The sequence below is a fragment of the Juglans regia genome, chromosome 11 (assembly GCF_001411555.2).
Source record: "Juglans regia cultivar Chandler chromosome 11, Walnut 2.0, whole genome shotgun sequence".
NCBI classification, from domain to species: Eukaryota; Viridiplantae; Streptophyta; class Magnoliopsida; order Fagales; family Juglandaceae; genus Juglans; species Juglans regia.
Window position 1 is genome coordinate 23,249,365 of NC_049911.1, and position 27,921 is coordinate 23,277,285.

At 39.5% G+C, this 27,921-nt stretch overlaps 3 protein-coding genes and 1 pseudogene across 3 annotated transcripts; 1 reads left to right on the forward strand and 3 right to left on the reverse strand.

Moving 5' to 3' along the window:
- Positions 1-36: 36 nt before the first annotated feature.
- LOC109021252 lies at positions 37-27,911 on the reverse strand (annotated as a pseudogene).
- Positions 5,779-7,138, forward strand: LOC109021253 (serine/threonine-protein phosphatase BSL1-like). The gene is made up of 4 exons (XM_035682700.1): positions 5,779-6,015; positions 6,096-6,288; positions 6,371-6,538; positions 6,981-7,138. The coding sequence occupies exons 1-4, from the start codon at positions 5,810-5,812 to the stop codon at positions 7,128-7,130; spliced, it is 717 nt and encodes a 238-aa protein (XP_035538593.1). The 5' UTR covers positions 5,779-5,809; the 3' UTR covers positions 7,131-7,138.
- Positions 8,678-9,559, reverse strand: LOC109021250 (pentatricopeptide repeat-containing protein At3g29230-like). The gene is made up of 2 exons (XM_035695872.1): positions 9,335-9,559; positions 8,678-9,253 (listed from the first exon to the last, which is right to left on the reverse strand). The coding sequence occupies exons 1-2, from the start codon at positions 9,557-9,559 to the stop codon at positions 8,678-8,680; spliced, it is 801 nt and encodes a 266-aa protein (XP_035551765.1).
- Positions 13,235-14,008, reverse strand: LOC118343792 (pentatricopeptide repeat-containing protein At2g29760, chloroplastic-like). The gene has a single exon (XM_035682572.1). The coding sequence runs from the start codon at positions 13,856-13,858 to the stop codon at positions 13,235-13,237; it is 624 nt and encodes a 207-aa protein (XP_035538465.1). The 5' UTR covers positions 13,859-14,008.
- Positions 27,912-27,921: the final 10 nt, after the last annotated feature.

The following is a 27,921-nucleotide window of genomic DNA, read 5'->3' on the forward strand; positions in this document are numbered from 1 at the left end:
GTTCACCAACCTTGAATCAAATTCCGAGATAGCCCATTGCAAGTAAAATCCCTTTGTTGATTAAAGATGATTTGAAGAGAGTAAGAAATACATGAAACTACAATCTCATCAATGTTGATAATTCTGAAATGCAGTGAGAAGGACCATTACATGCAACAAAAGGTGCAAAAGTTAAGCTAATGGCGGGAAAATGCGTGAATGGGGTGAAATAACAGCCTTCTGCATGAACTTGGACTTGCTTGGATCATGAACCCATTCAATCTCGCTCATGTTGGGTGTCTCAACATATGCCTTGGTGAATTCTCCCACCTTCTCTACCTTCCCTCTCTTGCCTGCCCTCAACAACCAACTTCTCCGGTTGCAAGAGAATATTCCATTTGTTAGATGGATAATATCACCAGGCTCAAAGGCATCACACTCATCCCCCCAGAGCTGGAAGTGAACTGCGGCTGTCTCATCAGCCACAAGTGCCAAGCATGTCTAATTTTGGCCATCTGATGCTGTCTTGCCTTTGTTCAAAACTATGAATTGTATATTTATTTTGTTCTCTGCTGCAGGCACAATGTCCTTAAGAGAGTACATAGCTTGCTTTCTAACTGCAAAAATCTAAGCAGAATCAAATTATTTCATGTCCAACCCTTTCTTGAGAAGAAATGATAAATTAATGTTCATCATGCTGATGAGTGATGGTAGCCTATATGGGACCTGGATGTTCTAAACAAAACATAATTGGTTGGGAAACTGACTTTGAATGAAGCAAATATTTTAATCATTTCTACAGCATATGGGCAGTGGGAATGGCACACGAACTTGGTGGTAATTATAGTGTCAATGAAAGCAAGAAAATTCAGCATGAGAGATCGCAACAGAGCAAACAACACCAATGAAACATAAAAATCTGCATGGTTTACCCAACTAGGGCTTATGTCCATGTGTGGAAACAAATAAATGAATACCAATACATACAACTCAGTTCTAACACTATAAACCAAAAAAATCCCTACAGGACAGAAAGTGAAACTAAGAAACTTCTAATTTGCAAGTTACACATGCACACAGCAAATGTCTAACCCAAAATCTGACCCCATTCATCACATTCTTATAAAGCGACAGATACCAATATTGCCTGAGCCGGTTGGCAAGACTAGAGATCATGTAGTAAATCTGTTCTAAAACTCACTAAAGATTGATACAAACTTACAAACTTCACTAGAACACCTATTTAGCTCCAGCTAACATAGTAATATCAGAAGCCCCATGTGAGTACAATGATTTTGAGAACCTTCTCTGCATCAATGAATGGAAATTTTATAGTGAATATAGTGGCAAAGCAGGCATCCTGATTCCAAGCATAAAGGTACTAATCCATTGGAATCATATCTTCGAACATCTAGCATGCACGCCAGTCAAAACATTGCAATTTAAATAACACCAAACTCTGAATTTTAGTTCGAAAGGATGGAAGTAATTCATGCAGGTTGGCGAGTCTATTAATGCAGGGGCACATAACCAAAAAAATCAGTCATCAAAAATATTTGCAGAGTATCACAGACTTCTTCATTACAATGCCAATCAAGCAAGGGATGCTCAAATTTCTGTTAAGGGTAGTAAACCTTCAGGTGACCTGATTTTATTCAAACCAATCGGGAAAGAAGTATCTGAAAAGCAAGTGAATCTCCACATACTGTAACGCCCTGTACCTGGATGGGTCGGAGAATTACCACCTGTCAACTATAATCATGTCTCCCAAATATTACAAAGTTGTCCAAGAAAAAAACTAAAATACAGTAAATTTAGTAAACTTTAACATCTTAAGGAAGAAAAGACACCAGAAGGTTCAAAAATTCTTAAAGCATTCTTTCTCCACAAACTACAAGTGATTCTTTGGCTCTTGAAAATTGGGAGAGGCAGTTTCCAGAAAACTGAAAGATAACAGAAATCATAGTTGATGGCTCATAAACTGACATTTAGACATAATCAGATGAATTCCTAAATGAAAATGACCTCACTTCAAAACTGTATCTTGGCGGAGCTCTGTACAAAAGACAGGAAAACTTTTAGTTCAGCTCAAACACATTCTCTTTTCGCAAACACGTTCTCTTTTATAAGGGCTCACTACATAATATATAAAAGGGTAAAATCATCTACTCCATCAAATTGCACAATTGAAGGGAGAAATAAAAAACCTTGCACATATTTAAATTCAGAATTTTGCCAGCATAAAAGTTTAGCAGGCCTAGTCACTGAAGCCAACATGTTAATGCTGAAGAGATAGATGATCATATTTCACAAGTGAGCAACAGAGATGATAAGTGTATTCTTGGCAAGTTAACCGGACGCAAGTCTAGATAAGGCCCCAATCAAAGCTTTTACTCAAACAAAAATACAGAAAATGTTCCCTAGAGGCAAGTATGAAGTATGGCCACGCTATTGAAAAAAATCCAGTCATTCAACTACACACATTATATTTTGCATACAAATTTGAAAATGGCAAATGGCGAATGATATAGGTTTATATATATATAGATATTTTTGCGAAAAATATGCCTTTTACCCACCACAAACTATCGCTCCTTTTCATTTTACACCTTACTACATGAGTTCCAATTTTGAACCCAAAACTACTGGTATCTTTCACTCTGTACCCTCAATTCAGATCTAATTGTTCAATTTTTTTTTTTTTTTTAAATAAGTAGGAATAAGGCCTGAAAACACCATAGAGTTGTTGAGCCATTCCTAATTGCTTCGCCTATGTCATCTCCAGCAACTCAAATGTCTGAAAACTCTTAATAAGGTAGATCTGAGATTATCAACAATTTTGGGTACACAAAGTTACGTGAGTTAAGAACCATCAGTGTATGCGGTTTCAAAGAAAAGGTCAAGATCATTACTCATACTGCTTTTTTACAAAAACAAAATAAAATTACTGAACAAATATTTAATATCGGACAGCCAAAAGATTTTAGCATCCAAAATAAAGGAAAAATAATAATAATCAAAAGCTACAGTACCTGTAGTTTAGGAATAGAAAAATTCTTGGTATATATCAGCCGTTGCGGGGATGGCCGTCGGTGGGTGTCGCTGGGCCGAGGGATGGCCGTTGCGGGGTGGCGCTTGGCAGGCGACCCAGGTGCTGGGCGACACGGGTGCTGCAGACGCAGGATTAGCCTAGAATTCAAAATGCACTGAGTATTTGGGTAAAACGAGCGTTTAAGGGGAAAAAAATGACCGCTAAGGTGTGCTACAGATCATTTACTTTCGGGCCCCGCACCTCCGTGATACATTTTAACCGAAGGAATGCAATGGTTGCTGGTTATTCTCAAAATAATCAACCAAAGGAAGCTTTAAAATTATTTCTTGAGATGGTAGAGGCAGGATTGGCGGCAACAGAGAACACTTTGGTATGTGTGCTTTCTGCTTGTGGTCAACTGGGTTCATTGGATTTGGGTCAATGGATTCACCACTATCATATCCATCAAAAGCAGATTCAATTTAGTTTGATTCTGGAAAATGCTTTTGTTGACATGTATGCAAAATGTGGGAGTCTTCGTGCGGCTGCAACTATCTTCAATGAAATGGTGGAGAGAGATTTGGTTTCCTGGATTCCATGGTTGCCGGATATGCTTCTCACGAACATGCTACAAAAGCCCTCGTCCTGTTCGAGCAGATGACCCAATTGGTATTTAGGCCAGACGACATCACATTTGTGGGTGTGTTGTCAGCTTGCAGTCATGGGGGTTTAGTTTCAGAAGGTCAAAACTATTTCAAAAGCATGAAAAGAAATTTTGGGATAGAACCAAAAGTTGAACATTACGCTTGCATGATTGCTTTTTATGGTCGAATTGGGCAACTAGAAGACGCTTATAAATTTATAGCAAAAATGCCAATGGGAGCAAGTGTAGCAGCTTGGGGTGCTCTTCTTAATGCTTGTAGAATGCACGGGAATGCTGAGCTGGCTAAGGTTTCTGCCTATAAGCTGTTAGAGTTGGATCCTGAAGACAGTGGCATTTATTCATTACTGGCAAATATTTTGGCTCATGAGAGAAGATGAGGTGATGTAAGGATGGTGAGAAGTACGATGAGAGAGAGGGGTGTCAAGAAGACTCCTGGACGTAGCTTGATTGAGATAGAGGGTGAGTTTCATGACTTTTTGGTTGCTGATGAATCACACCCTCAATCTGAAGAGATGTATAGAGTATTAAACCAAATATTTTTGCTTTGCAAACTGGAAGACTGCATGCCCAATAACGAAAAGCTTATAAACTTTCATATGGATTGTGATGAGTTATAGATTTGAGAAGAATTTTAGAAATAAGATTCAGAAAAGATTTTAGAAGAATCTGTTGGCAAAAGAGCACATCACATGGACCACGGTCTTCGGGCCTTAAACAACTGGTGGTAGGTGATTGGTTTCAATTGTAAAAGTTGACATTCAGGTTGAACAAAGCCTATCAATAATGCTAACCTCAGCCATATTTATTAATTTGACGTATTTAACTGATATTGTATGTCCAAAAGCCACTTAAAAATATATCATATCAGTGTTTACTAGTAGTATAGTGTGTTGTTAAGGTATTTATTAATTTTCTTGTTTTTGGACACCCGGTGACAATAATATAATAATACAAAAAAGACAAAACAGAGGACACAACAGAACCATGTTCACCTTACGAACTGCATCACCAGCAACCAACTTTGCAGCAGCAATCATGACTGCATCTCTATTTGTCTCCTCAACATACTCTTTGTTCACCTCTTCATCTTCTGTCTCGTCTGTAAGAAATGTGCAGGAATAAGAATCTAGATTTCTAAACATGGAAATCCAAATAAGTACAGCAGGGAACAAAGCTGGTAATCGTATCTTCCAAGTATCAACCTTGATCAAATTATTAAGTCCATAACTGTTGTCGAGTCTAGAAGCCAAACAAAAACAAGAAGCAGTACACTAAAAGTACCAAAATTCCTGATGATACCAGTCTCTTAACAAAATGTTCAATTCAATTACAAACCAGCAAATGAGCATTTAATTAGGATAAGATAAACTATGATAAGGCACCACTTTATCGAGATTGATAGGACATCAAATTTAAACTATTCAATAAATTAAGATAAAATTAAGACAGTCCCACTTGACAAATAAAACTTTCAAAAAGATGAAATTCAGTGTTTCCATAAAATTAACGATGTACTTTTGACCCATACATGTAATGCAATTGATTGTTTAAATCTCAGGAAAAATGCAAAAGACTCTAACCTACATTGTTTTTAGATCTATTCCTTATCAAAATAGAAAATGAAACCCATCCAAAAAGATCTATTTGAATGTATTGTATCAATAAACAATCCCACAAAAATATGTAAAAACAAGTGACAGCATAGCCTTTCAATCTTGATGTGATCTATCATAGTTATTCCAATCATAGCACCATACTACTAGCAAAAAGAGGAAGCAAAAATGTTGAGTCACCTGAAACGTTGAGCTGTTGTTCACAAAGTTTCCAGAACTTTTGAAGACTAGAAGCCTCAGGACAATATCCTAGTCTTTCCAGCTTCATATATTAATTTACAGAGGCATGAGCTTAAGTTCACGCAAGAAGTAGAGTGACTATTCTAACTCTTCCTTGGATTACATGGTTAAAGAAATGAATCATTAATGGGATGTTATCTCCAGCTAGGTTGACAACATAATTTCACATTTATTGATGTTCTTGCTTCTTTCATTATGTTTACTGGTCTTGCTATGTGTTCTCTTGTTTTTTTTTTCCCTACAGCTATTGTTGCGAGTCTTGTGACAAAAATATAGTCAAATATGTTACTCTGTGCAGATGTGCTGTTGGATGATTTTCTGGTTGCAGAAAATCCACCTTATCAGCCTGACATTAATTCTCCTGCAATAACATCTGAGAGAGCTCCACCAGTAACAAGTACCAAAGTGAATCAATCTAGTATGATTCCTTTTGAGACAACACCAACTTTGGATGGTGGAGCAGAGATTCTTTCATCGAGTGGCATGAGGTATCACTCACTGTCTCTCTCTCTCTCTCAAATACTCTCTTCATACTTATAAGAACTTTCATGATGCACATCCTAAGCAGCATGGACAAAAATTCTATGGAGAAACTGAGGGAGGCTTCTGCTGCTGAAGCAGAAGCAGCTAGTGCTGTCTGGCAAGCTGTGCAGGCTGCATCTGCTGAAGAGACATCTGTCTCGGATGAAAACTCTCAAGCAACAGAAACAATTTCAGATGGTAGTGATACTGAGGCAGATGTTCGTCTTCATCCAAGAGCCGTATGGCCTTCGCATCATTGTCGTATATCCAGATTTTTATTCCTTCTTCAAGCTGCAAAATCATACTCTTCTATGGTTGCAGGTTGTAGTTGCTAAAGAGGCTGTCGGTAACCTGGGTGGGATGGTAAGACAGTTATCTTTGGATCAGTTTGAGAATGAGAGCAGACGAATAATTCCATTGAACAATGACCTTTCATACCCTACTAAAAAGTTTGCCAGGCAGAAGCCTCCTCAGGGCTTACATAAGAAGGTAAGCATTTAGTCTCGAGAAGCTGCTGCTGGGCCTTGTATAGGTCCAATAAGTGTCCCATTTCTGGGGTAACTATCACTATAAAGAGTAGCGACCTATGAGTTTGTCGCATAATGAGCCGCTCTCCAATCTCAAGGAACGTTTTTCACAAGGAAACGCTTCCCGCATATTTCAAATCCAGAAGAGCATTGTTGAACACAGACAAGGCCAACAATAAATCTCCCTTTATTAGACCAAGCTGAAGTCCTTTTGGGATGAACTGGCATCTTACAACCACATAAAAAACTCAAATGATCACACCTGAATTCTGCTGACGAACAAAAACAGAGTGATCCGAGTACGCCCGCCTAAAGCCATTTGACAACACCACTGCACTCAATTTGTCAAACTATTTCTTTTGGATTAGTTTTATGTACAAAGTTGTTAGTTGTACCCTTGCCAGATTATTTACACATTGCTCAGGCCTCGGAACTGGAAAGCTCCTCCAAATAGGAGGTTCTTTCTGGATTCTTATGAAGTGGGTGAGCTCTGTTATGCTGCTGAACAGATCTTTATGCATGAGCCAACAGTTCTTCAGAGGTTAAGCAAATAGAATCAAATTAATTCATGTCCAACCCTTTCTTGAGAAGAAATGATAAATTAATGTTCATCATGCAGATGAGTGATGGAAGCCTATATGGGACCTGGATGTTCTAAACAAAACATAATTGGTTGGGAAACTGACTTTGAATGAAGCAAATATTTTAATAATTTCTACAGCATATGAGCAGTGGGAATGGCACACGTACTTGGTGGTAATTATGGTGTCAATGAAAGCAAGAAAATTCAGCATGAGAGATCACAACAGAGCAAACAAGACCAAAGAAACATAAAAATCTGCATGGTTTACCCAACTAGGGCTTATGTCCATGTGTGGAAACAAATCAATGAATACCAATACATACAACTCAGTTCCTATTATTTGGCAAAAAATAGATAGATAAACTAACACTATAAACCGAAAAAAAATCCCCACAACACAGAAAGTGAAACTAAGAAACTTCTAATTGGCAAGTTACACACACACACACCAAATGTGTAACCCAAAATCTGACCCCATTCATCTCATTCTTATAAAGCAACAGATACCAATATTGCCTGAGCTGGTTGGCAACACTAGAGATCGTGTAGTAAATCTGAGCTTCACGAAATCATTAAAAACTTGATGAAACTTGCAAAAACATGAGCATGAAGAGCACTAAAGTTTACTTCTTCCATGCATTTATGCAAAAGTGAAACATTGGAATGATTATTGATTGGGAATGTCAACTTGCAGGAATTTGATAGGACATATGGACCCAGGTGACAATGCATTGTCGGGACAGAACAAAATAACACAATGCTCCTTTGCTAAGAGTAGGAATCTACATTTCCCTACAAGAAAACTTCATATTCAACAGAGGGATTTGCAATATGGTAATCCAATTTCAACAACCCCCACCAAAAATACGAAAACAAACCCCAGTAGTTTCACCTATTGACAATCTAAAGCAGCTTTTCAAGCATCAAGTAGGAACATATGGAAAGTTAACCTCAAATTCAAGTAACCCAGAGCAGTAAAAGAGAAACCAACCGGAATACTACATTTCTCTACAAGAAAACACCACCTATTATTATGTTGTACATTCTGAGATCATAGAAGAACACAACCTAAAAGGTATCGAACAACAATGTCAATGGAAAAGAACGACTTTGATATGATAAATCTTAACAAGTAACTAAAGTTCCTCATAAAATTGAAAAGAAAACACAGTAAATTCTCAGTTGTTTAAGGCCCGAAGACCGTGGTCCATGTGATGTGCTTTTTTGCCAACAGATTCTTCTAAAATCTTTTCTGAATCTTATTTCTAAAATTCTTCTCAAATCTATAACTCATCACAATCCATATGAAAGTTTATGAGCTTTTTGTCATTGGGCATATAGTCTTTCAGTTGGCACAACAAAAATATTTGGTTTAATACTCTATTCATCTCTTCAGATTGAGGGTGTGATTCATCAGGAACCAAAAAGTCATGAAACTCACCCTCTATCTCAATCAAGCTACGTCCAGGAGTCTTCTTGACACCCCTCTCTCTCATCATACATCTCACCATCCTTACATCAACTCCATCTTCTCTCATAAGCCAAAATATTTGCCAGTAATGAATAAATGCCACTGTCTTCAAGATCCAACTCTAACAGCTTATAGGCAGAAACCTTAGCCAGCTCAACATTCTTGTGCATTCTACAAGCATTAAGAAGAGCACCCCATGCTGCTACACTTGCTCCCATTGGCATTTTTTCTATTAATTCATAAGCTTCTTCTAGTTGCCCAATTCGACCATACAAATCAATCATGCAAGCGTAATGTTCAACTTTTGGTTCTATCCAAAAATTTCTTTTCATGCTTTTGAAATAGTCTTGACCTTCTGAAACTAAACCCCCATGACTGCAAGTTGACAACACACCCACAAATGTGATGTCGTTTGGCCTAAATCCCAATCGGGTCATCTGCTCGAACAGGACAAGGGCTTTTGTAGCATGTCCGTGAGAAGCATATCCGGCAACCATGGAATTCCAGGAAACCAAATCTCTCTCCACCATTTCATTGAAGATAGTTGCAGCCGCATGAAGACTCCCACATTTTGCATACATGTCAACAACAGCATTTTCCAGAATCAAACTAAATTGAATCCGCTTTTGATGGATATAATAGTGGTGAATCCATTAACCCAAATCCAATGAACCCAGTTGACCACAAGCAGAAAGCACACATACCAAAGTGTTCTCTGTTGCCGCCAATCCTGCCTCTACCATGTTAAGAAATAATTTTAAAGCTTCATTTGGTTGATTATTTTGAGAATAACCAACAACCATTGCATTCCAAGAAATCACGTTTCTCTCGGGCATGTCATCAAAAAACTTCCTTGCCAGCTCCAATTCCCCGAACTTTGCATACCCATTAACCATACTAGTCCATGAAAACACATCTTTATTCTTCATGTTGTCAAAAATCTCCCTAGTAGTGACCAAACTACCACATTTTACATACATATCCAACATGGCATTTTGCAAGTTCGGGCTCCAAGAAATTTTGTTATTTTGTATGTACTCATGGATACTTTTCCCCATACTTAATTCCCCTTTCAGTGAGCATGCCGAAAGTACCGCAATCATTATTGAACTCACAATCATTCTCCATACACACGGTTCCACCAGATAAAAAGGAAGAGCAGTAATATTGCACGTTGTACATTCTGTTAGAGTTGTTTTCGTAATTTGTTATTCTTTTACCTCATTATGTAATCTATAAATAGCAGCACACATCGTGCATGTAAAGATACGAACAAAAGGAATATATTTCTGTTACTCTCATTCGCGCCTCTGATTCATCTTCTTCCCGAATCACTGTTAATATGGTATCAAGAGCATGACAACTACAACTTCTGATACAGACTCAGATTCAGAAACATCAGCAAACACAAATTCAAGTATGTCAAACACAGCATCAAATCCAAACACCAATCCTCATCACCCGGCCAGTCCTTATTTCATCCAACCAGGAGAAGGAGCTTCTTCTCCTCTTGTTCCCGATCTTCTAACCACTGAAAATTATGTCACATGGGTTAGAACCATGCGGCGAGCTCTAAACATCAAAAACAAACTCGGATTCATCGATGGCACCATAGTTAAACCTACAAGCGATTCTGATCCTTTTTATGTGCCATGGGAACGATGTAACGACATGATAATTGCCTGGATCCAGCACTCTGTTGGTTCAGAACATCGCTCAAGCATTGCTCATGCAGACACAGCTACTCACGTATGGAATGATCTACGTGAGAGGTTCTCCATCCAAAATGCTCCTCGCATTTTCCAGCTATCCAAATCCATTTCTTCTCTTGTGCAAGAGGATGATTCTGTAAGCCAATATTACAACAAACTCAAGTGTTTTTGGGATGAATTGGAAATCTATGAGCCCATGCCGATATGTACATGCGGATCTGTGAAGACATTACTGGACTATACACACAGGAACAAAGTCATGCAGTTTCTCATGGGTCTCAACGACTCATTTGATTCAATCCGAGCTCAAATACTACTTCACGATCCACTTCCTACATTAAATCGTGTTCTCTCAATGGTCCAATAGGAGGAGCGACGTAGGCAGCTTCACTCTTCCTCCACTCCACTTGCTATGGTTATCAGAGGATCAGATCATCGCAACATGGCACCATCTCGCAAGGATCGACTACATTGCTCACATTGCAACATCCCTGGACACTCTTTGGAACGTTGTTTCAAAGCCAACCCCAATCTTCCTGTGTGTTCTCACTGCCACATACCCGGGCATACCAAAGAGAAATGTTACAAACTCCATGGCTTTCCTCCTGGTCATAAAAATGCCTCCAAATTCAAATCATATGCTAATCAGTCTACTCTTGAACAGGAGCAAATCAACAATGGACCGCTTATCACTCAGGAGCAATATAGTCAACTAATTGCTTTGCTTCAATCTCATCAAAACCCTACCATTGCACTTGCAGCCAACACTGCCAGCGCATCCAACTCTTCTATGTCTGGTAACTCATACTGCAATTCGACTCTCACATCATCTCAGACATAACTCCATCGCCCCAATCTCCAACTGCTGACCCCTCTCACTTAGACAGCACCACCAATCCACCTCAATTTCTTCCAAGACGTTCCACCAGAACTTCCAAAGCCCCAGCTTACCTCAAAGACTTCCACTGTAATCAAGCCATTACACATAACTCACTCCAATCGGCATCCAGGCAGAAAGGAAGTGGAACATCTCATCTCTCAGATTCAAAGGTACAGTTTCCTCTCTCTTCTGTCATTTCATATCACTTACTCTCACCATGTTTTAAAGCCTTTACCACATCCATCTCTACACACACTGAACCCACTTCATATACTCAAGCCATCACACAACCTATATGGCGTGAAGCAATGCAACAGGAACTCACTGCACTTGAGCATAATAAGACATGGTCCATAGTTGATCTCCCTCCCAACAAGACACCGATAGCATGCAAATGGATTTATAAATATAAATTCAAAGCTGATGGATCTATTGAACGTGCCAAAGCCCGCTTAGTTGCAAAAGGGTTCACCCAACGTGAAGGAATTGATTTCCATGACACTTTTTCTCCCGTTGCAAAATTTGTTTCTATACGCTGTCTCCTTGCTGTAGCAGCCATTCAAGGTTGGGATCTCCAACAATTAGATGTCAACAACGCATTCCTATATGGGGAGCTTGATGAAGAATTATATATGAAGCCTCCACTTGGTCATCCCGCAGCCAAAACTCATCAAGTCTGTCGCCTACACAAAAGCCTATATGGCTTACGACAGGCCTCTCGTCAGTGGAACCACAAATTGTCTTCATCCTTGGTTGAATTTGGTTTCAAACAGTCCAAAGCCGATTACAGCTTATTCACTAAGCACACCTCTGTCTCTTTTGTTGCTCTTCTCATCTACGTTGACGACATCATTCTTCTCAGCTCCAACGTTGCTTCTAGTGATGCTGTAAAAGCATTCTTGGCAACCAAATTCAAGATCAAAACACTCGGATCTCTCAAATACTTCCTTGGCATGGAAGTAGCTCGATCCAAGACAGGTATCCAACTCTGTCAGCGCAAGTATGCACTCGACATCCTTGCTGAAACTGGGTTACTTGCAGCTAAACCTTCACCTTTACCTATGGAACCCAACATCAAACTCGCAAAAGATGATGGTGAACTATTTCATGACCCAGCCTTGTATAGAAAACTAGTTGGGAAGCTGATCTATCTCACAAATACGAGGCCTGATCTCACTTATAGTGTGAATTTGCTTAGTCAATTCATGGCCACACCACGGGTCCCTCACTATAATGCCATTTTGAAAGTTCTTCGATACGTCAAGGCCACCCCTGGTCAAGGTCTGTACTTTCCTGCATCTTCCACACTTAAACTCGTGGCATACTCTGATGCAAACTGGGGAAATTGCCCGGACACACGTCGGTCAACAACTGGCTTCTGCATTTTTCTTGGTCATTCCTTAATATCCTGGAAATCGAAGAAACAAAATACCATCTCAAGATCCTCCGCCGAGTCTGAATATCGAGCCATGGCAGCTGTTTCTTGTGAACTCACATGGTTCCGATACTTTCTTCAAGACTTATGCATCTCCATCGCAGACCCAGCCACGTTACATTGTGACAACCTAGCAGCCTTGCACATTGCCGCGAACCCAGTGTTTCATGAACGCACGAAACACATCGAACTTGATTGCCATCTTGTTCGAGAAAAGATATTGGCTGGTCAGATCTCCACTGCACACGTTCCATCCGCTCATCAGCTAGCTGACTTGTTCACCAAACCACTCCATTCTCCCACGTTCAACAGGTTATTATCCAAGATGGGAGTAATCAATATTTACTCTCCATCTTGCGGGGGGATATTGAACTCACAATCATTCTCCATACACACGGTTCCACCAGATAAAAAGGAAGAGCAGTAATATTGCACGTTGTACATTCTGTTAGAGTTGTTTTCGTAATTTGTTATTCTTTTACCTCATTATGTAATCTATAAATAGCAGCACACATCGTGCATGTAAAGATACGAACAAAAGGAATATATTTCTGTTACTCTCATTCGCGCCTCTGATTCATCTTCTTCCCGAATCACTGTTAATAATCATGGTAACCTCATTTGGCTCAACATCACTCAGCAGCATCAGATTGAACAATTCCAAAGCCTCATCCGAGCAATTATGCACCACATACCCCTCAATTATTGAGGTCCAAGTAACAACATCCTTCACCAGAGTTTCATCGAACATTTTAAGTGCAAAATCCAAACACCCGTGCTCAGCATAGAAATGGACCAATCCATTTTGTACTATCAAATCCGAACTAAAACCCATCTTACAAAACCTGCAATGAACTGATTCCCCTTTCGAAATAGCACAAAACTGCTCGCACAACTTGAGCGCAAAAACAAAGCTCCAACGGTCCATTTCGACGCGTTCTCTTACCATACAACGAAAAAACCAAAAACCCACAGTGGGAATTTTAGCTTTACCGTAGCCTCTGATCATCGTATTCCATATGTAAGTATTGGGCTTTGGGATTTGAGGAAAAGTCTCATGGGCATAATTAACGTCACCGATGTCAGCAAGAGCACAAAAGGCTACGACTCGGCTCACAGCGTATGTGTGAGTAATGAGGCCATTGACGGTCATGCAGGCTTGAATTTGCTTCAGTTGGAGCATGGTCGTGCATGACTCCATGATTAGCAGAGTGGGGTTGGTGATGATAACATTGGTGGCTGAGTTCCATTTGGGTCTCCTGGTGGAGGTTGAAGAAAATGGCCTAGGAAAGTAGAGTACTACTACTTGGGGCCTAAGAGTAAAAGCACAGAGAAATAGCAGTGAGGTTGAGTGCTGAGTACAAGGGATAAGGGTTTCATGTGAGGTTGGAATGGAGCGGGCGTTGAAATGCATCACAGAGGTGCTGGGCCTGAGAGTAGGGATGCTACCCGCCCCATACGGGGCAGGGGTAGCCCCCACCCCGCCTCCCCATGGGCGGGGGGCCACAATAATCATCTGCCCCCCGCCCCCGGAGTGCGGGGGCGGGGGACCCCGTCCCGGTTGACGGGGGTGAGGGTGGAGGGGGTCCTCCGTCCGCACCGCACCCCCGCACCACTACTGGGCCAAAGGCCCAGACTGTAATGAGCCGAAAATGGCCCAGAAACAGCTTCTGGGCCATTTTAGGCCCATAAAAATATAATTTTGCATTTTTTAAAAAAAAAAAATTCATGAATGAAAATAATATATACATACACAATTTTATATAATTAAGACTAATGAAATACTACTATAGAGTATAGACTATAAGTTTACTACCTAATAAACTAATAAATAATAATAATAACTAAGCTATTACAAAAATAAAATGGAAAGTCTAACTGTCTAAACAATTATAAAATTACAAATAAAAGTGTCCAAGGGACATTGTATCAACATTACAAAATTACAAATAAAATATATAATATATACATCTGATAGACTGATTCAAAATTCAAAAATCTACGAAATTAATAATCTAAAAAAATATGCGAGCGGTTTGGGTCTTTGACTGTGAAATTTGGGGCGGCCAGAGGAATAGTCTTGAGGCTTGAGCCTTGAGCACATGTTCATATAGCAGTGGAGGTAGACATCGTCTGAGTCGTCTCATGTGTTGCTACAACAATCAATACTAAAATTAATACTGATGAAATTGAAATGAATATAAATAAATCAAAATAATAAAATAATAATAATAATTACCAGATGGTCCAGATCCAGACTGATCACCACCTTCTTCGTCGGTCTCTTTAAAATCTAACACATCCGGAACATAAATATCATTTCCCATTAGGGGTGTGCAGAATTTCGAGAATTCCGACTCCGTCCGACCTCCGCTCCGATGCCGACTCCGACGGAGTCGGAGTTGTCGGAATTCGGAGTAGCTCCGAATAATTATTCAGAGTCGGAGTCGGAGTCGGAGCTCGAAGGAGCTCCGACTCCGACTCCGAATTTTTTTTAAAACCCAGCTCCAAAACGACGTCGTTTTGGAGCTGGGTTTAAAAAAAAAAAATTTGAACGACACCGTTCCACTTAATATGGAACGGCGTCGTTCCATATTTCCTTCTTGAAGGGGCTTCTTCTTCACGAACGGCGTCCTCTTCCTTTTCACTTCTTCTTCTTCCTTCTTCCTTCTTCACTTCTTCTTCCTCCTTCACTTCTCTCTCGCGTCTCCCGTCCCAGTGACTGAACCAGTGAACCAGTGAAGTTCAGAACACCGTTCGTCGTTGCTCCTCCCTGCCGCCGTCCCTCTATTCAGCTTCCAGCCTTCCACCTACGGTGAGCCCTAAATTTATGAGCCCTAAATTTAATTCAAGCACGTCTCTTATGAATTGGAGCCAGTAGTTGTGATTCTTGTGTATTGAATATTCAATATAGTCCCCAACACGGCGCTCAAAAACATGAATTTTACATTGTTTTGAAGACTTGCGCTCGAGCGAGGTGTCGAGCGCAAGTCGAGCGCACGTTGTATTGAACATTGGCTCGAGCGATATGTCGAGCGGAAGTCAAGCGAACCTCTCTGGAAGAGTTCTGCTCGAGCGCTACGTCGAGCGCTCATCGAGCGAACCTCTCTGGAAGAGTTCTGCTCGAGCGCTACGTCGAGCGCTCATCGAGCGAACCTCTCTGGAAGGGTTCTGCTCGAGCGCTACGTCGAGCGCTCATCGAGCGAAACTCTCTGTATGGATTCTGCTCGAGCGCGACGTCGAGCGCAGGTCGAGCGATCCTCTCTGTATGGATTCTGCTCGAGCGCCACGTCGACGTCGAGCGAACCTCTCTGTATGAGTTCTGCTCGAGCGCCACTTCAAGCGCACATCGACGAACCTTTCTGGATGGGTTCTGCTCGAGCGCTATGTCGAGCGCACGTCGAGCGAACCTCTCTGTATGGCTCTTGCTCGAGCGCGAGCACGTCGAGCGAACCCATCTGGATGGGTTCGTCTGAGTCAAGCGCACATCAACCGAACCTCAATGTAATAATACATCGATACATGTATTATTATGATACAATAATACATGTCCTATTGTATAATACAATAGCCTAGTTTATTTTTAAACTAATTTTTTGCTTCTAATTTAATTTTTTCAGCTTCATTGATTGTGATATGGATCCTAGACATAGTGGAGATGATCGTCCACAAGGGGATGTAGCGGATGCCAATGCTACAATTCCTACACCGGTGGGTACTTCCACCCCTAGAGCCACATCTAGGGCAGCTACATCTAGAGCAGCTACATCTTGTGCGAGTAGTCGACTCCCACTCCCAGTTGATATAGAGGATGAAGATATGTTCAACGAGGAGGAGGAGATGCCCATTGAGCAAGATCAACCACCACGACCTTCTAAAAAGAGGTCGTGGACATGGGAGCATTTCACCAAAATTCCTGGTGAAATTGCGAACCCAGTGGCAAGATGTCATTATTGTGGATCACTTTGTGGATGCCATTCGAAGAAGCAAGGTACCAGTGTGTTGATAGCACATCTAAATGGTTGCCAACGATATAAGATAGCGAAGGGATTGCAAGCCACTGATCAGACCAACCTCAGTTACCAAACTTCTACAGCCACTGATGGTACACAGACTAAGAAATTGGTCATCCTCAATACAGTGAGAAGATGTTGAGGGACATGCTTGCAGAGATGATAATTACTGATGAGATGCCATTTACCACAGTCGAGAAAAGAGGCTTTCGAAAGTTTCTAAATTTTGTTGAGCCACGATTTCCCATTCCATCACGGTATACAGTGATGCGAGATTGTATGAAGAGACATGCGAAGGACAAGGAGGAGATGAGGAAGATGTTTATTACCACTGGCCAAAGAGTATCTTTTACGACTGACACATGGACTTCCATACAGAACGTCTGCTACATGTGTATCACGGCACACTACATTGACAGTGAGTGGATTTTGCATAAAAAAATTATTGGTTTTAAAGAAATTGTAGATCATAAAGGTGCATCCATTGGGGCGAAGATGGATGATTGTTTAAAGGACTGGGGAATTCGAAAAGTGTTGTGTATTACAGTTGACAATGCCAGTGCGAATGAAACAGCAATTGATTGGTTTAAGCGGAACACGACGGTGAGAGATGATGTCATTCGGGCCCACGAGTTTATTCACGTTCGATGCTGTGCTCATATCATTAACCTCATAGTTGTTGAGGGATTAAAAGAGGTTCATGATTCCATAACCCGAGTCCGCAACATTGTACGATATGTGAGGGGTTCCCCTCAAAGGCTTGCCAAGTTTAAGGCAATAGCAGAAGATTTGAAGATTGAATGTTCTAGTATGATGTGCTTGGACGTTCCGACTCGATGGAATTCTACATACATGATGTTGGATGTGGCACAGAAGTACCAAAAAGCATTCGAGCGGATGGAGGTCGAGGATGGGGGCCTGAGGTATGCTTTGTTGGAGCCAGCAGGACAGGGGCTCGGTGCGCCAGACGCACATGATTGGACCAGTGTGAGTTATTTTGTTGAATTTTTAAGAACTTTTTATGAGATAACCATGCGACTATCTGGATCCAAATATACGACTGCGAACTCATTTTTCAGTGAGCTCTCAGAGCTTCACTTCCAGTTGGAAAATAGTTGTACTGACTCTGCTGGATTGTTATCTGATATGGCTACGAGGATGAAGATCAAATATGATAAATATTGGGGGAATATTGAGAAGATAAATAGATTGCTATTTGTGGTTGTGATCCTTGACCCTCGAGTTAAGTTGGCCGTTCTAGAATTTTGGGTAAATTCCGTCCTCGGGGCAGTGAAGGCTGGAGAGTTTATTAGATTGCTAAAAAGTGATGTTGATGACTTATATCATTACTACAGTACTAGTGCTCAGCCTTCATCCGCAGTTGGTAGCTCCTCACATTCGAGGCCGACAGGATCGACAGTTCCCTCAGGTGATACTGACCCATCTGTAGGGGTTAGAGGCAATCGTGTCATACGGCAGTATCATCAACTCATGTCAACAAGGAATATTATGCATTGTACATCTGAGGTTGAACGATATTTTATGGAAGCTGTCGAGGCACCTAGTGATGTATTTCAGTTATTAACTTGGTGGAAAGTTAATTCCAAGTATCCAAGATGTGCTAGCCATTCCTGTCACTACGGTTGCCTCAGAGTCGGCATTTAGCACTGGAGGTCGCGTGTTGGATGCTTATCGGAGTTCATTGTCACCGTCAACCGTGGAGGCCCTCGTTTGCACACAGAATTGGATAAGTGAAACGCCCATTGGACTAGATACCGTTGGCGTTGATGCCGAGAGCTATAGGCTTGAATCGGGTAAGTTTATATGCTTTTAAATGATGATTTAATTATTTTTAATGTTTCTAACTTCTACTTTTTATGATTTTATAGATCTAATTGTGAACCCTAACATAATTACCGATGATTGAGAGTTTGGAACGGACGCTACTTGAGAGTTGTGATGGAGTTGAGAGAACCTCCTTTCTTGGTAAGAATCAAATTATTCTTTTACCGTATATAATTTTTTATTATCAATTTTTTTTCATCTATTGATTGCTACTTTCTATCTTCATTTCAGGCGTGACCAATGGAACATTGGGGTTTGAGTGAAACCCGTGTTTAATTTTTATGTAATTATATTTCAAGACTGAGTCATATTGTTATTACGTTATAAATGAGACTGTTATAACTTATGGCTGCATCATACATGTTATTTACTTTTTAAACTATTTATATAGTTATATTTATGTACTTATATCCCGAGCAAATACGTGGGATAAGTACTCTTTATTCTATAATTTCTATTAGTACTTATCCATCATCTCTCAAAAGTTTATAATTTATTATCCAACTGAAATTAATCGAATTATACAAATTCGTACCATCATTCTTTTCTATAAAATTTTAAATTTGTGTAATTTTCAACTCATGAGTCATGAGCACTTTTAATGCTAAATTTCAGGCGGACATAAAACAAATTAAAGATATAATCAAAATTCAGTAACAAAATCAGAACGAATATTTAAATTATTGAAAACTCTTGAATAAACCAAATATTTGTAGATGGTTAACTTTTAAAAAAATATATATATGTTGCCCACTATCTGAAACGAAATTGAACAACAAAATTTAAATAATAATTAAAAAAAAATTCTGAAATTGAGTTCGGAGTCGGAGCTCCGACCTCCGTTCGGAACTCCCTCCGAACTCCAGTCGGAGTTCCGATCGGAGGTCGGAGCTCCGACCTCCGATCGGAATCGGACTCCGACTACGCTCGGAGTCGGAGGGGAATTTTGGCTCTGAATCCGGTCGGAGTCGGAGGTCGGAAATGACAACTCCGACTCCGTCGGAGTCGGAGCCCACCCCAATTTCCCATCGTCCAACTCTGTGTGCATATCAATGCCTCCACAGTTGTAGGAGACAATGAACTACGGAAAGGATCTAATATGCGCCCTCCGGTACTAAAGGCAGACTTTGAGGCAACGGTGCTAATAGGGATGGCCAATATACAACGGGCAATCTCAGAAAGGATGAGATATTTCTTTGATGCTACCTTCCACCATCCTAAAATGTCAAAATCATCATCTTCTTGAATAAGATCCGTTGAAAAATAACTGTCTAACTCTGAAACCACCTCCGTAGATTGATGGACTAGTGTGGGATTATGTGCGAGGGTTTTCGTCCATGCCAATCTACGCTTCTTTGTTGCCCCGGTGTCTGGAGGAGGTGTTGGGATATGTGTAGGTGTAGTAAATGTAGTACCACCCTTAATTGCATTAAACTCATCATAAAATCTATGAAGGGTATCGCGGGCCATCTCACCAATAAGATCAGTCCATGCCTGATCATACGCAAGTCCCAAACCATATAACATGCCAGAAATTTTTAGACGGGGATCAAGAATAGTAGCCACATATAACAAAATATTGAGTCTAGTCAAATCTCTCCAATACTTGTCAAATTTGACCCTCATGGTCAATGTCATCCCCCTCATCCTTAGATTGGAACCCCTACATATGTCGTCTAATTCTTCTTTCACCCTACATATTTGTTGACAAAATTCATAGCATGTAGGGTGCAAAGAAGTAGATCACTTCAACGTGACTTCATAAAACAGCCCGAGAAAATCAACAAATGTAGCAACTACCTCCCAATCATCATCATTAGGCAATCCTAAACCCCCGTGCTCATCAAAGTATTTGACATATTGAATGTCTTCATCACCCAATAATTGAAAGGATTTTTTATATTCTTGGGCCGCCTCCAACATCAAGAAGGTTGAGTTCCATCTGGTGGGAACATCAGTACAAAGACCCCTCTTTGATGTTATGCCCACACTCTTCGCAGCAATCTTGAATTTCTCCAATCTAGAAGGAGAAGACCTCACAAATTTCACAGCCAATCTAACTCGTGCAACCAAGTTATCAACATCTTTTAACCACTCAGTCACAATTAGATTCAAGATATGTGTAGAACATCTAACATGCAAATATTCACCATCCAAGAATGTCTTATTTGCCTCTTTAAGATAAGTCTTCAGATATCCCAAGGCGACATCATTAGACGAGGCATTGTCAACCGAAACTGTCAAAACCCTACTCAACCCCCACTCCTTGATTGAGGCCTCTAAGGCCTTCCCAATTGTCTCACCCTTGTGATCAGTTATTTGACAAAACTTGATAATCTTTTTATGGAGAATCCAGTCAGAATCAATGAAATGGACAGTCAAAGACATATAATTAAAATTTTGGACTGAAGTCCAAGTATCGGTAGTGAGGCAAACTACCAAACCCGCCAATTGGCCCCTCAAAACATCTTTATCTTTCCAGTACATCTTTTTAATATCCTTTACCACAGTGTGGCGAGAAGGAAGCATAAATCTAGGTTCCAATTCTTGGACAAATTCTTAGAACCCTCTCTCATCCACAAACTGAAAAGGTAGCCCGTCTATGACAACCATACGAGCTAACTTCCTTCTACACTTATCAACATTATACTTTGTGAACCCCTTCAATGTTGAACCCCCACTACTCCCATCCGCCATTTTTTTCAGTCCAATTTCTAGTCTTGATTGACCCTTCTCCACTAAGGATCTTAATATTGGACTCTTCTTGCATTGTTCCTCTAAATGGACCTTTAACTGTGATGTAACATATTTCCTATAGTGACATCCATATATTTTTCCACAATAATTACATTTAGCTTGTGGGTTATTGGGGTCACCACCCTCTAGTTTGGTAAAATGAGACCAAACTACGGAAACAGGTTTCTTACTTTGTGTGGGCTTAGGAGCGAGGCAAGGTGTATTCCCACTCCCAAGGGTTGGAGTAGGGTTAGGTTCTGGGTCAGGGGTACTGGTAGGGGTGGGAGAGCTATCAGTGAACCCCAAACTGAAATTGGGGTTTCGGATTGAAACCCCCTCAATTTTAGGGGTTCAGTCCGAAACCCCTAAACTTGAGTTGGGGGTTTCAATTGAAACCCCTAAATTTCAAGCACAAATTTCAGATTGGAACCCTAAATTGATTTAGGGTTCCAATCTACAAATAAACAAGTACAAAGAAACAGACGAATCAAACACAAGCACAAAATTCTCCACAGCACACAAATTCACAAATTTCCCATCCTCCATCTCCGATTCAACCCAACCTTCCTCCAATCTCCAATCCAAAACAAAAAAAAAAAAAAGAATGGGTTTCAAATTTCTTACCTTTGAGTGGCGGCGAAATCCCAGTGAGAGACGGAGACGGAGAAGTGGCAGCGGTGGTGCTGCTCGTGCGAGACGGAGATTCAACTGAGAAAGAGAGAGGCTTGTGGATGCGAGTGCGAGACTGACTCAGAGAGAGTGAGTGTGAGAGATTGGCGAGAGACTCAGAGACAGAGAGTGAGAGAGGAGAGTTCAAGAAGGAGAGAGTGAACTGGGAAGCAGACGCGGGGAAGGGGGAGGGGGGGGAACCTTAACTAATAGTGAAACGGCGCCGTTTCACTAGTTTCACTATTAGTTGAGGGGCAGCTGCACTTACCAGTCCTAAGTGAAACGGCACCGTTTTGTCTATAACAAAACGGCGCCGTTTCACTCTACTTATTTGTATTTTTTTATATATATATAATTTTAATTATATTTTATATATATATATATATAACTTAAGCGGGGCCCGCCCCCTGCCTCCGCATCATCCCTGGGGTGCGGGCGGGGCCCCCCGCACCCCGCTTAAGCGGGCCGAAGCCCCCGCCCCGCATGGGCGGGGGCGGGGCGAACGAGGCGGGTCAGCGGGGAACGGGGCCCCGCTGCCCACCCCTACCTGAGAGTAAGCTTCGTTTGTTTTCAGAAAACATCTCATCTCATCTCATCTCATCTCATCATTACAACTTTCTCAACTTCTAATATAAAATAAAATAAACAATTCAACTTTTCCAAATCTCAAAACAAAAATAATATTAAAAAATATATTCTAACAATATTTTATTCAACTTTTTAATTTTAATCTCAACTCATTTTTTTATAGGTAATTTTAATATCAATTCATCTCATCTCATCTGCAAAAATAAACGAGCCTTGATCCGTAGCACACCTTAAGCACTAGTAATGGCTTATTCATCTTCGTCTTCATCTTTATATTTGCATAATATGTCTTTAAATTCATCTACATTAACTTATGCATCTTTAAATTTTTACATAGCTATGAATAGTGCTTCTTTAAATTTGAAGAAATACTATTCATTCTCTAAACATTATTTTAAATATATTTTTCTCTCCTATCCATTAAAATCAACTTTGTAAAATTTATATTAAGATGATTTTGATATATAAAATTTGTATTAAGTTGATGATTTAAAGTATTTTTTAGTACATATTAATATTTATTGATAAAATTGGTCATTTTGATATATGAAATTAGTAATATTTAGATATATGACTTTTGAGCACATGGTGCTAATTGTAAAATATATAAAAAAAATAAAAAAAAAATTAAGAAAAAAAATTTAAAATAATAATATTTTATTATTATTTGATTCAAATATGCATAATCTAATGTGGGAATTTTTCTTGATATGCAAAATAAATCTTTAAAATATGTGATTTTAAAGATGCATATAGACAAACTAATAATAATAATCAAAAGCTCCATGATTAGTTGTCATTTTTTTTTTCAAACGCTCGTTCTACCCAAATACTCAATGCATTTCGAATTCTAGGCTCATCCTGCGTCTATAGCACCCGCGTTGCCCAGCACCTGCGTCGCCTACCCAGCGATGGCCAATCACTCAGTCCAGTGCCACCCCACGCTGCCCATCACTCTGTCCTGCGTCGCCCCTCGTTCCTCCCCTGTCGCCTGCCCAGCGCCACCCTATAAAGGCCATCCCTCGGCCTAGCAACACCCACCGACGGCCATCCCCGCAACGGCTGATATATACCAAGAATTTTTCTATTCCTAAACTATAGGTACCGGAACTTTTGATTATTATTATTTTTCCTTTATTTTGGATACTAAAATCTTTTGGTTGTCCGATATTAAATATTTGTTCAGTAATCTTGACCTTTTGAAACCGCATACACTGATGGTTTTTAACTCACGTAGCTTTATGTACCCGAAATTGTTGATAATCTCAAATACACCTTATTAAGAGTTTCCAGACATTTGAATTGCTGGAGATGACATAGGCGAAGCAATTAGGAATGGCTCAACAAGTCTATGGTGTTTTCAGGCCTTATTCCTACTTATTTTTTTTTTTTTTTAAATTAACAGTTAGATTTGAATTAAGGCTGTTCATCCGGGCTTCGACCCGAGAATCCAGGTATACCCGGATTTCAAACCCAGGTCAGAACGGGCCGAAACGAATTTTTTAAACCCGGAATCCGGGTTCCGGGTTGAACCCATTTTTTTTTTCTCCTACATAAATCCTTATATTATTTATATGATATTGATGTATCATTAGAATGATTTTATAAAATAAAATAAAATCCAAATGCATACAACATACATGATACAACTCATTACATATTACATTATTTGAAATAATTTGCTAAGAATTTTACAAAACACATCAATTGCTTTAATCAAATTCCAACACACAATAATAAACTACAAAGGTTGGTCTTCTGCTTTTTCATACTCCTTATCCATTATTCCCTGAAAGGTATTTTCATCCTCATTAGTTTCTATCTCTGTATTGTGTGGATTCATTGTCTCTGCACTGCTAGAACTCCTGAAACCATCACATGGAAGTACTATTAGACTATTTTTAAACTAACAAATTATGCTAGCATTCAAAAGCAGCACATTGTTATTTAATATTTGTATTACATGCTTAGATCCGAAAGTGCATACCTTCAAACTTCAATTGAATTAGAAGCATCAATAACAGTGGATGTAGCTCTAGAAGCAGCCAAAATTGCAGCTTCTTCATTACTCGTGCTTTTAAATTCCTTTAACATATAGAACAACAAAACATCAAGAAGTATAAGACTCCATTACTCCATATAATATATGCGAAATGAAAGAAATAGAGTGTATGATGCATACCTCAAAAGTTGCACTTTTGACAGCTTCAACAGTATAATGTCAATAAATTATACAATAAAAATATTCTCGGGTGCAAATGATGGACAGTGACAATGACAGTGATTTGAGTTTGGCTAAACTTCGATCATCACGATTACAATCCACGCAAGAGATGTGTTTAGGGTGATATCTGGATTTTGTTTTCAGTAGCTATGAGCACATAAGGTATTAATGTTGGTTGTTGAAGCTCTCATGCGCAGAATAAATGTTTATTCTTCGATGCATAAGCCACAAAGTTCATAAAAAACTTTCTAACTAAATAAACCCAAACTCAAAGGAACAATTTCATACCCATTTTATTTAAAATACCCCTCAACGAGGAGGAAGAGAAAAGAAAAAACATTTGATATAGCCGAAGAATATCTTCACCATAGCGTGCCAACTTTGCAATCAAAATTTAATAAAACTATTAAACAGAAACTAGACGCACCTCTTTGATGGAAGAGAAAAGGGAAAGACAAAACAAAGCAAAAATAGAAAATCCAAAGATCTACCCATATTTACATTAATTGTTCACCGAATCAACAGATCTACCCATATTTACATTCATTCTTTGATGGAAGAGAAAAGGGAACGGCAAAACAGAGCAAAAATCTCATTCGACAAGTTCAAGCACAAAGAAGAGACCCAGTTCACCGAATCACCAGATCTACCCATATTTACATTCATTGTTCACAGATCGGGAGAGAGACTTACCGAAAGGTCTCCAGCGAGATAGACACGGCAGCGAGAGAGAGAGATCAACCTCAACCACCACATTGAGAACCTCTATGGATCTCGATAATGTAGAATAGCAGCCTCAGAAACTCGAAGAGGAGAGAGAGAGAGAGAGAGATATATATATATATATATATATATATGCAATTGCAGCTTTTGGGTTTGACAGAGAGCCATGGAATGAGATACAGAAGAGGGGGCGGAAACCAAAAATGTGGGTTCCAGTTCGAATCAAATCCGGGCCGGAAACCGGAACCCGGACCGAGCCAGGAAAAAACCTGGCCCGTATGAACAGTTCTAATTTGAATTGAGGGTACAGAGTGAAAGATACCAGTAGTTTTGGGTCCAAAATTGGAACTCATGCAGTAAGGTGTAAAATGAAAAGGAGCGGTAGTTTGTGGTGGGTAAAAGGCATATTTTTCCCAAAAATATCTATATATATATAAACCTATATCATTTGCCATTTGTCATTTTCAAATTTGTATGCAAAATATAATGTGTGTAGCTGAATGAATGGAGTTTTTTCAAGAGCGTGGCCATACTTCATACTTGCCTCTAGGAAACATTTTATGTATTTTTGTTCAAGTAAAAGCTCTATTGGGGCCTTATCTAGACTTGTGTCTAGTTAACTTGCCAAGAATACACTCATCATCTTTGTTGCTCACTTGTGAAATATATCTATCTCTTCAAGGTTAACATGTTGGCTACTTGGCTTCAGTGACTAGGCCAGATAAACTTTTATGCTGGCAAAGTTCTGAATGTAAATATGTGCAAGGTTTTTTGTTTCTCCCTTCAATTGTGCAATTTGATGGAGTAGATGATTTTACCCTTTCATATATTATGTGGTGAGCCCTTATAAAAGAGAACGTGTTTGAGAAAAGAGAATGTGTTCAAACTAAAATTCAGAGTTTGATGTTATTTAAATTGCAATGCTTTGATTGGCATGCATGCTAGATGTTCGAATATATGATTCCAATGGATTAGTACCTTTGTGCTTGGAATCAGGATGCCTGCTTTGCTACTTATTTACTATAGAATTTCCATTCATTGATGCAGAGAAGGTCCTCAAAATCATTGTACTCACATGGGGCTTTTGATATTACCATGTTAGCTGGAGCTAAATAGGAATTCTAGTGAAGTTTGTAACTCTGTATCAATCTTTAGTGAGTTTTAGAACAGATTTACTATATGATCTCTAGTCTCGCCAACCGGCTCAGGCAATATTCGTATATGTCGCTATATAAGTATCAAAATTCCTGATGATACCAGTTTTTTAACAAAATGTTCAATTCAATTACAAACCAGCAAACGATCATTTAATTAGGATGAGATAAACTATGATAAGGCACCACTTTATCGAGATTGATAGGACATCACTCATTTTCTCATGTATCAATGGTTTTATAAAATTTTAAACTATTCAATAAATTAAGATAAAATTAAGACAGTCCCACTTGACAAATAAAAATTTCAAAAAGATGAAATTCAGTGTTTCCATAAAATTAACGATGTACTTTTGACCCATTCATGTAATGCCATTGATTGTTCAAATCTCAGGAAAAATGCAAAAGACTCTCACCTACATTTTTTTAGATCTATTCCATATCAAAAAAGAAAATGAAACCCATCCAAAAAGATCTATTTGAATGTATTGTATCAATAAACAATCCCACAAAAATATGTAAAAACGAGTGACAGCATAGCCTTTCAATCTTGATGTGATCTATCATAGTTATTCCAAACATAGCACCATACTACTAGCAAAAAGAGGAAGCAAAAACGTTGAGTCACCTGAAATGTTGAGCTGTTGTTCACAAAGTTTCCAGAACTTTTGAAGAGTAGAAGCCTCAGGACAATATCCTAGTCTTTCCAGCTTCGTAGAAGAATAATTTGTGTTTCCAAATTGGGGCTTGCCAAAAAATCCCTTACAATTTTATTTTTTTTATAGGTAAAAGTAAATTTTATTGAAATAAGGATAAATATTTTAACTGAGCTGTGGTTTAACATTGATAAAATCGAAGCAATAAAATGCTCACCCTGCAACCTAGCTGATTTCCATTTTTACCCACTTTCCCCCCTTCAGCAAAGGTGTTGAGAATGTACTGAAGTTGCTCAAAATGGTAGTGCGTTTAGATAATAGAGAAGATAAAGATGCTTCAGAGAGTTTCGCTATTTACAATGGAGTGCAGACTGCAGATACCACGCCAAATGCAAGTACATGTTCAGAAGAAGAAAACTGACAACCTGAGCCAGCATGAGCAGCAAATGATTATATATAAATGTAATGAAGTGAGTAAGAAGACTTGTTTACAATGATTTATCTTTCACGAAGAGGAAGAATACTTTAGAGATCACCGGGAGCACCATTAGGGAGAGACGTAGAGGCGAGGAGGGGTGAAAGGGAGAACTCCGGTTGTTGGGCAGAGGGGCGAGGGTCAAAAGGGAGAAAGTCGGGCGCTGGGTGAGGGAGGGAGG